At 45.0% G+C, this 10141-nt stretch overlaps 1 protein-coding gene across 1 annotated transcript; it reads left to right on the top strand.

Annotated features, from left to right (window-relative positions):
• The first annotated feature begins 500 nt into the window (after positions 1-500).
• On the top strand, positions 501-9364 carry LOC117549069. Its single transcript, XM_034220660.1, has 5 exons — positions 501-1012; positions 1892-2321; positions 7946-8368; positions 8417-8731; positions 9170-9364. Exons 1-5 carry the CDS (start codon positions 501-503, stop codon positions 9362-9364), a joined length of 1875 nt encoding a protein of 624 aa, XP_034076551.1.
• Positions 9365-10141: the final 777 nt, after the last annotated feature.

Genomic DNA, 10141 nt, shown 5'->3' with positions numbered 1-10141 from the left:
TTACTTCGTCTTCTTCATCAGCCAGCATCCTTGGTATCTGTTGCTCACTGAGTTGATTATCCCCCCTTCCATCTTGATGTTTCTTGGCATCTCTAATGACCATTTATTTACGAGTTACTAACATTTATATTTGCCAAAAGGGAGCCTTATTGTAAAGTGTAAAACACATTCCCATTTATTAATGAGTTACTACCATTTCTAATAAGGCTTAGCAGTACAGATAAATGTGGGCTCACTATTTAGCAAGCTACCGGTCAGAGTTGCCCTGTTTATCTCATGTCTTATAAAAGCTTATTAATAATTTATAAAGTGTTCACAACCTAATTAATACTAATAATGAATTACAAACTATTCGTAAACCTTTTATAAGGATAGTATTATTATAAAGTGGTACGGAAGATCCTTTATACTCCTGTAGTGTCCTTTGTTTGTAAAGTGTATTTAACTTTGCACTGCACATCACAGTCACTGTTCTCTCTGCAGGATCCTCCCCCCGCAGAATGGAGAACCAAACTTTAGATTTGGATGTTCTAATTGTGGAGGGGTTGAAGGTCACGCCTCATTCCTCTGTCCCAGCCTTCATCCTCCTCCTCCTCATCTACTTCTTCATCATGGTGTCCAACATCGGGCTGGTGGTTCTGATCAGCACGGAGCGCAGCCTGCACCAGCCCATGTACCTTCTGTTCTGCAACATGAGCATTAACGATGTGTTCGGGGCCTCCGCCATCATCCCGAGGATCCTGAGTGACGTCTTTATCCCCATGTCTCAGCACTTCATGTCCTATGATGAGTGCGTCCTCCAGGCCTTCTGTGCTCACCTCCATTTATGCATCTCTCACACGGTGCTGATCATCATGGCGTTCGATCGCTACATGGCCATCTGCAACCCACTGCGTTACGCAGCCAACATGACCCACAGGATGCTGCTGGGTCTGTCGGTGTGGGCGTGGTCGCTCTCCTTCCTGCTGGTGGGGATCCTCATCGGCCTCAGTGTGCGTCTGTCTCGCTGCAGGTGGTTAAATTATCAAAGATGGGTTCGTATAACAGTAAACAGGGGAAATGTGTTGTCTGGGGATTCAAAATGGATGAAAGGATTATAAAAAGCTTAGAAAACTGTCAAAATAACTATAATTTCACGGGAAGACTAGATAGAGGAATGTGAGAATTTGGTTTGTGATATTGTCAAACATCTGGAACAAACTCCCAGAAACCTGCAGGTCCGCTGCAATTCTGACTACTTTTAAATCCAGGCTGAAGACTTTTCTTTTTGCTGCTACTTTTAATTGAACTATTCACATCTTAAACTGCACTGTAACTTTTATTCATGTTTTATTATCTTTGCTTTTTGATGTTTCTAAGGTGTTTTATGTCTTTCATTTTTGTACAGCACGTTGAATTGCCCGTACCACTTTACAATAAGACTACCCTTATGAATGGTTCACGAATAGTGTGTAATTAATTTATGAACACTTTTCAAATCATTAATAAGCTTTTATAAGACATGAGATAACCAGTTGACCGGTTGCTTGCCAAATAGTGAGCCCACATTTATCTGTACTGCTAAGCCTTATATTGGCTACTTAGCTTATTTCGTCTCCTTCATCAGCCAGCATCCTTGGTATCTGTTGCTCACTGAGTTGATTCTCGTTAAGTAGCCAATATAAGGCTTAGTCATCTTGCCAAATAGTGAGCCTGTGTTGACGTATGAAAACTATGTTAGAACTGGTTTATAAATGCTTCTTAATGATTAATAAACTGTTTACAACCTAATTAATAACCTAATTCATAACCCTTTATGAATCCTTTATAAGGGTGGTCTTGTAAAGTGGTACCGAATTGCCTTGGGTTGAAAAATGCTTTATAAATAAACTTGCCTTGCCTTGCCTTGCAGGAGGGTTATCCTCAACCCATTCTGCGACAACGCCTCCTTGTTCAAGCTGTCCTGCGAAAACGTTCTCATCAACCACGTCTACGGCCTCGGCGCCGGCATGCTCATAATGGCCATGTCCCTGTGCAGCGTCATGCTCACCTACCTGAGGATCGCCATGGTGTGTCTGCGCAGTAAGAGCCAGGCTCTGAACAGCAAGGCGCTGCAGACCTGCGCCACTCACCTGGCCGCGTACGCCATCCTGCTGTTTTCAGGCTGCATCATCATCATCCTGCACCGCTTCCCTCACCTATCGGATCACAGGAAGCTGGCGTCCATCATCATCCACGTGGTCCCGCCGGCTATGAACGCTATTATCTATGGACTGCAAATCAAAGCAGTAAGAGAAAAGATTATCATCATATTCAAAAGGGCAACCCCTGGGAAAGTGAAGGTAAAGAATTGTGACGATCAGAAATTAACAAATGGGAATACATGTAGTTAAATGGTGAGGAAACACAATTGAAAATGTCCTGTTATCTAATGTTTTGGACATTCTCACGTTTATTTAGACACAATTCTGCGTACATTTGCGTCTCTTCTCCCACTTTGTTAGTCACAGTGTGCAGAACATAAAGATGGCCGTTTCTTATGTTAGAAACATTCCTGACTGTTGCTTTAAACGTTTTAAATTATATTCAGGGGTTTTTCCAGAAAGATATAGTACGAGTACTGTGGCGCTGATCTCGTTTATAATATGTATAAATTATCTCGAGAACCTATTCGATACTCAGATGTCTTTCTGTTACCCCGTGCAGACAAAACCCTGTATTTTATTTAAGGATCAGATGCAACCAAAGGCACAAATTGATCTTCAAAAGTCCTGAAAGATGTTATTTAATAGCTTCTTTGCTGTATTGTTTCCATAAGATGGTAGATATATCATAAGATAAAGTATTACAATATGTGTCTTCACTATACATTGTTCAGAGAAAGAAAGGGTAATGTGTATAATAAAAGAGTCAATATTTATACGTTATACATGTTGTCTGTCTTTATTTGTTAAGAATATACCAGCCTGTCCTCTTACAAAAAACGACCATATAGGTCGATTGTTCAGCCGCATATTACGACCCAGAGTCACGTTTCAAAGTGTAGCACCTCTAGTGGTCGTGTAAGAAACAACATGTTGATTGTAAACGCTCCGGAGATTCTTTTATTCACAAATAATCCTCTCTGGAAAATCCTAAATTGTGCAATAGTTTGGCCATTACAACGCTTTTGATTAGATTTCTAGCGAGAAGTGTATATTGTACTTTTATAATCTACATCCAGTGGATGTGTAGGATTTATAGTTTGATAGATATACGAAGAGGATTTGAGGTTTCACCAGGAGAACGTGTATATGCGGCAGCTTCCATGTAAAGTTAGCGTCAACCCTCACGGGGTGAAAACAGTATTTCCGGTCTCGAAGTTTACATAATAAAACCGGAAGTATTCCCCTCACTGTCAAATGATTACACAGTGATATCTGCATTACTCATCCACTAAAAAACATCAGTTTATCCTTGTGAATTACACAATATTGATTGGTTTAAATTGTGTACAATGCTTTTGTGTTTTTAACCTTCGATTTGGAGAAACAAATAGTTTTTTCGGAGTTTAGACACTAAGAGTTTCCGAAGACACTACACTACCCAGAATCCTCAGCTATCGTTTGGGACTACAGCATCCGCCTTGCTTTACAAACCCCTTGATTAGCCCTCAAGCCCTGTGATTGGATGTTGGAGTGGCAGTGCGACAAGGTTACGCTGAGCGTCAAACAGCTCTTTGAAATGAAATGGAACAACGGCAGACATGCTGGCTATTGTGTGTTTCGCAACATGTTCTATGGCACGTCTCTACTGGGAATTGTAGTTTTAAAAGACATTTTCGTATTTCCCGCAATGAAGTTGCCAGTATTAAACTGTATACATCCCTGGAGGTTTAGGGGATAGGAAACACAGTGGTGTTATCACATTTAAAACATTTAATTAATAAATGGGTGAAAATTGCTTGTGTCCATAATGGGCAGCATTAATATACCCACATGACAGCTAAGGTCAGAGGAGCTTTATTTAACAGCTGGTCTTATGTCTGTGACCCCTCCTGTTGTTCATTGATACGCCTGAAACATGCACTTGTCAAGGTTCAGAGGCACATTTTGCAAATATGGCAGTAGCCATCGATCATCTTAAGATAAGATAAGATATATACTTTATTGATCCCAAGCTGGGAAATGTTTTTGTTACAGCAGCATGTACTACTTTGTTATACTCCACTACAATTCAGAGCTTAAGCTGGTATTTTTACTCCACTGCATTTATTTTAGTCACTTTGCAGATTCTGATTAATGATGTGAAATATAAACAACCCTTAAATCAGACTTTAGTTACACCTGCGTCAAATTCAGGGAAGGTGATTGTCAAGGGCCAAAATAAACTATGCAATATATTGGACATTAAGCACTTTGTCAGACTTCATATTTATCTGTGGATAACCCCAATGTTTTTTTCTTATTCAAATGAAGACCTTAACTTAAAGTATTCTTTAATGTTTAAATAAAGCCCTATTAGTTTGTCTGTTTTGCATCCTCCTGTTAATATCTTTGGACGTCCTGCACTAAACTGTTTTATTGTAGAGATCACTACAGTATCTTCTTGATCTTTTCTATTCTATATTTATATCATGCTTTCTACTTTCCCCCAATGTTGTATGTAGGCTACTCTTAATATTTAAATGTGTTCATTTTCATTCACAGCGTATTGTAAATGGCTACTGCCTGAGATCTAAAGCTGTGGTTGTATTACATGTGCCAACTGCTAGGACTGTATTAGGAAATACAGCTTTTAGATGCGCAGCGCCGCTAGCATGGAACAGTCTACAAAAGGAATGGAAGCTAAGCAGTTTGATTCCATTTCATGTTTTTAAAGCTAGGATAGACGCTATACAATCAGAAAATATTGGTGTCTGTAAATGCTACTAGTATACAAACTGTAGTATCATATAATGTCCTTTGTTTTCTGTCATGTTTGTATTAATGTTTGGAACTAATTAAAGCAGGTCACCATTGTAAAAGAGGTCTATGATCTCAATGGGTTTTATCTGTATAAATAAAGGTTTTGAATTGAATTGAATTGAATTGTTCATCAAATATAACATTCAACAACACAATTCAATAACGTGCTTTAACCACTACAGGTTAAAAAAACAGTGGTCTAGTTATAAAACATAATAATATCAGCTATTGAAATTGTGATTCCAGAGATGTGTCTCCCATCACCCACTATTCTCTCAACTCAGTCTTTACATTCTTCAATTCAAAGAAAATCAGTAATATCTTTAAAAACTACAAGTCCCTTTCTATCAGCTATGCACCGTTATGGTGTAAATACAGACTATCTACTAATTGGATCAAATATAAAAGTAATCCGAATTAGTGTTGATACTGCAAGGAGACGTATTGTGTGAAGAGAAATGTAAGATGTTGTTTAATTGCTTATATATTTATGATCCACGTCACATATTCAATTTTGACGGCAGTTCTCCTGTTTGTCTAGAAGTCTTCTCATCAGGGCTCTATAAATAAAGAACTACGGCAGATATGTAATATTCAATGCAGCCGAACCGTGTATTACAATGCCGTTATGTGATGACTTTCAAAGAGAAAAGCAAGAACACTCGGAATAAAGTTTTTTTATTTTTTTATTTATGTTTTCCGATTTCATATCGCATAAACACCCAACGTACATTGCTGCTAAAACATCCAGGATTATGGGTAGTTCGATGTTTTAGCCTATCAAAACCTCTGAAAAAAGAAATGTGTCTCTCAGAATCGAAAGGGAAAAACCTATGGGAAAAACACAAAAGCATTGTACACAATTTAAACCAATTAATGTCGTGTAATCAACAAGGATAAACTGATGTTTTTTAGTGGATGAGTTCTGCAGATATCACGGTTAAATCATTTGATCATTGGTTTTATTGTGAAAACTTCGAGACCGGAAATATTGTTTTCACCCCATGAGGGTTGACGCTAACTTTACATGGAAGCTGCCGCATATACACGTTCTCCTGGTGAAACCTCAAATCCTCTTCGTAATTTCTATCAAACTATAGATCCTACACATCCACTGGACGTGGATTCTAAAAGTACAATATACACTTCTCGCTAGAAATCTAATCAAAAAGCGTTTTAATGGCCAAACTATCCTTTAATTTTACAGAGAGGGTTATTTGTGAATAAACGACCCTCTGTAACGTTTGCAGTCTACGGGAGGACTAGAGGTCGAAAACTTTAAAACGTATTGGTCATACTAAGCGCTTGAACAATCGACCTATTTGGTCGTAATAAGGGCTTGAACAATCGACCTATTTGGTCGTAATAAGGGCTTGAACAATCGACCTATTTGGTCGTAATAAGGGCTTGAACAATCGACCTATTTGGTCGTATGAGTTGGAGGACTTTAATTGTTAAATCTAGTATTTAACCATAACAAATATTCACAGGCTCCTCAGTTGCCATGTAATGTAACCATGATGTTTTAAAACGTATGGAAAGGGCAATGAAGGAGTTCATGTTGAAATAAATGGGATTATTGTTTTATTTTTGTACAAAATTGCAATCGAGGATCCCACTTATTTTGGTATTGACTTCTACATAATAAAACCGTGAAGTCTCTGATCTGAGCTACATGTTGGTTAGCATGTCGTTTATTGTACAGTGTGGTGTCATGTGTGAGGACATAATTCACTGTGTGTTTGGTGTGTGTTGCAACCCGGACCCGTTAGCGAGGGCACCGGGTTGGTTGTTCATTCATGTTAGCTTCACATGCAGTAACAGCTAATGTATTACCTGTCTGATGTTCAAGATAATAAAGTATGGAGTTCTATACTGAACACCCCGCCTCCGACTCCCATTCATCGGCTCTACACTGGTGACCCCAACGTTTTCGAGAAAGTTTCCGAAGACCCAATGAACATAGCTAATTGCGATGTTTTCGTAAAGCTGCCGGAGATTTTGGGAGCATGCCGCTGCGGCGTGGTTTGCACACGAGGAGGCGCACTTCGCTTGCCGACAGGTCCGTGACGGGGACCTGAAATACTACCATGTTGTAGCAGCGCTAGGAAGCTCCACGTCGTCCAGGTTGGTCGGATTTATCGCAGACCCCCACACCATGGCAAATATGAGGCGATTAAGGCCCTTCTCCTTAAGACATTTAGCTTATCTGCTAAGGAGAGGGCCCGCCAGATACTTGACATTCAAGGCCTAGGAGACAGCAAGCCATCTCAGCTAATGGAGAAAATGCTAAATCTGCTAGGGGGGGGAGACCCCCGGATTTTGTTCATGGAGACGTTCCTGCGCCACTTGCCTTCCCGGGTCCAGACGGTGCTTGCCAACACGTCCATTACGGAGCCCCGTGCCTTGGCTGAAGAGGCCGACCGTTTTTTCCTGGCTACCCAGCAGTCCGGTGCAGAGGCATTAGTTGTGACTCTCAGCGCCCCCACAACAGTTAAGAAAGCTTGGGGGAGACTGGACGCGACAGCAGCAAGCCGGCGTGGAGACACAGGAGAGTGTTTTTACCACGCGCGGTTCGGGACCAGCGCGAAGAAGTGTGTCGCTCCATGCAGCTACAAGCCTCCGGGAAACGGAGGAGCCAGCGCTCGGTAGTGGCCCTGAGCGTTGGCGGCACGAGCAGGCTTCTCTTCGTCAGCGACAGAGTCTCGGGAAGCTTGTTTTTGTGTGACACGGGAGCTCAACGGAGTGTAGTTCCTGCTTCGAGGGAAGATGTCGCTCGTGGGGGACATGGACCCCGGTTGACGACGGCTAAAGGCGGCCCCATTCGCACATACGGCGTGAGGCCTATGTGTTTGTGTATTGGAGGACAGCAGTTCAACTGGGATTTTGTGACGGCAGACATTTATTTTCCCCTCCTCGGGGCGGATTTTTTATGTGCTCACGGACTCCTTATGGACGTTAAAAATAAACGTTTGGTTGATGCTTTGACGTTTTCCTCCCTCGTGTGTACACTTGGCAAGGCAGCGTACGACGGGCTGTTGGGCTCGCTGTCGGGAGCAGACATTTTTCTCAGGCTGTTGGCTGAGTTTCCAGACCTGACGCTGCCCACCTTCTCCACGCTCACCACCAAGCATGGGGTGGAGCACCACGTCTCCACCGAAGGTCCCCCAGTCTACGCCAGAGCCCGGCGGTTGAACCCTTCTAATCTTGCTGAAGCGAGGGCGGAGTTTTCAACCATAGAACGCCTGGGCATCGTCCGCCGTTCTGACAGTCCTTGGGCCTCTCCTCTACACGTCGTTCCCAAGCCGAACGGTGGTTGGCGCCCTTGTGGGGATTACCGCCGCCTCAACGACACCACGACACCTGACCGTTACCCGGTGCCGCACATCCAAGACTTCTCGGCACATCTGGCCGGTACGTCGGTGTTTTCGAAAGTGGACCTGGTGCGTGGTTACCACCAGGTGCCCATGCATCCCCTGGACGTCCCTAAGACAGCAGTGATAACGCCGTTTGGACTTTTCGAGTTCCTGCGGATGCCTTTTGGGCTCAAGAACGCCGCCCAAACGTTCCAGCGCCTGATGGATTCGGTGCTGCGGGACCTGCCGTTCGTGTTCGTCTACCTGGACGACATACTTGTCGCCAGCGCTTCGGTGGAAGAGCACCTGTCACACCTCCGAGCCCTTTTCGCGAGGCTCAGCCAACACGGGTTGATAATCAATCCTGCAAAGTGCCAGTTTGGGGTGTTTGACATTGACTTCCTCGGACACCGCGTCACCAAAGGCGGTGTAGCACCCCTGCCGGCGAAGGTGGAGAGTGTTGTGGCTTTTCCTCGTCCACTCACAGCCCGGTCGCTCCGGGAGTTTCTGGGGATGGTGACTTTCTACCACCGTTTCATCGCCCGGGCCGCTCACATTATGCGGCCGCTGTATGAGGCTTTGAAAGGTACGACCCCCGTCCAGGCGATCGGACGGCGGAAGCTGCGTCTGCTTTCACGGAGGTCAAGACTGCGTTGGCTCAGGCGGCCCTGTTGGCGCACCCATCATCCACGGCTCCCATCTCCATTACCACAGACGCATCGGACTACGCTGTTGGTGCGGTGCACGAGCAGTGGGTGGAGGGCGCTTGGCAGCAACTCGCCTTTTTTCAGCCGCCAGCTGACGCCCAGAGAACGCAGGTACAGCGCCTTTGACCGAGAGCTCCTTGGACTTTATTTGGCCTTGCGGCATTTCCGTTTTTTGCTGGAGGGCCGTGAATTTACGGCGTTTGTCGACCACAAGCCGCTCACTTTCGCCATGTCTAAAGTGGCGGAGCCTTGGTCGGCACATCAGCAGCGGCAGCTTTCCTACATCTTGGAGTTAACCACAGACATTAAACACGTGGCTGGCAAGTCGAACCTGGTTGCAGATTGCCTCTCTAGGGTCGTTATCGGAGCAGTCTAGTTGGGCCTGGACTATACTCGCATGGCGGCGGACCAGGTCACAGACCCCGGCGTCCAGGCTCTGAAGGTGGAGGGCGTGGGGCTGCGCTTGGAGGACATGGTGTTCGTCGACGCGGGCGTTACCCTCCTGTGCGACGTTTCCACGGGCCTGTCGCGGCCAGTCGTTCCCGCCAGCTGGAGGCGCTCTGTGTTTGAGGCAGTGCACGGACTGTCACACCCCAGTGTTAAGCCTTCGGTGCGCTTGATGGCCGCGAAGTTCGTCTGGCATGGGCTGAAGAAGGATGTGAGGACTTGGGCTGGTGAGTGCATGTCTTGTCAGCGCGCTAAGGTGCACCGCTACACGAAGGCCCCTTTGGAGCGTTTCCTGGTGCCTGAGAGGAGGTTTGACCACGTCAATATCGACCTGGTTGGTCCATTGCCCTCCTCTCAGGGCTTTTCCTACCTCCTCACCATGGTGGACAGGATGACCCGTTGGCCGGAGGCGGTTCCTCTCGTGTCAACATCAGCCGCAGACATTGCCCGGGCTTTCATTGCGACGTGGGTGTGTCGTTTTGGCACCCCGTCAGACATTTCCTCGGACAGGGGCTCACAGTTCACGTCCGAGCTCTGGAACGCCGTGGCAAGTGGTCTGGGGGTTAAGCTGCACAGGACTACCGCTTATCACCCTCAGGCTAACGGCCTTTGTGAGCGGTTCCATCGCTCCATGAAGACGGCCCTCAAGGCCGGCCTTACGGACGGTAATTGGGTCGACAAGCTGCCTTGGGTGATGTTGGGCCTG

Source organism: Gymnodraco acuticeps, unplaced genomic scaffold (assembly GCF_902827175.1).
Source record: "Gymnodraco acuticeps unplaced genomic scaffold, fGymAcu1.1, whole genome shotgun sequence".
Classification (NCBI taxonomy): domain Eukaryota; kingdom Metazoa; phylum Chordata; class Actinopteri; order Perciformes; family Bathydraconidae; genus Gymnodraco; species Gymnodraco acuticeps.
The sequence above is the reverse complement of the archived record's forward strand: the minus strand, read 5'-3'. Positions and strand labels throughout refer to the sequence as shown.

Excerpts from the sequence above, each read along its gene's own strand:
- LOC117549069 (XM_034220660.1), top strand. The coding sequence starts at position 501 with ATGGAGAACCAAACTTTAGATTTGGATGTTCTAATTGTGGAGGGGTTG. Across the intron at positions 1,013-1,891 it reads GTGCGTCTGTCTCGCTGCAG|GAGGGTTATCCTCAACCCAT; the intron begins GTGGTTAAATTA and ends CTTGCCTTGCAG. Across the intron at positions 2,322-7,945 it reads CAACCCCTGGGAAAGTGAAG|GCAGCGTACGACGGGCTGTT; the intron begins GTAAAGAATTGT and ends ACACTTGGCAAG.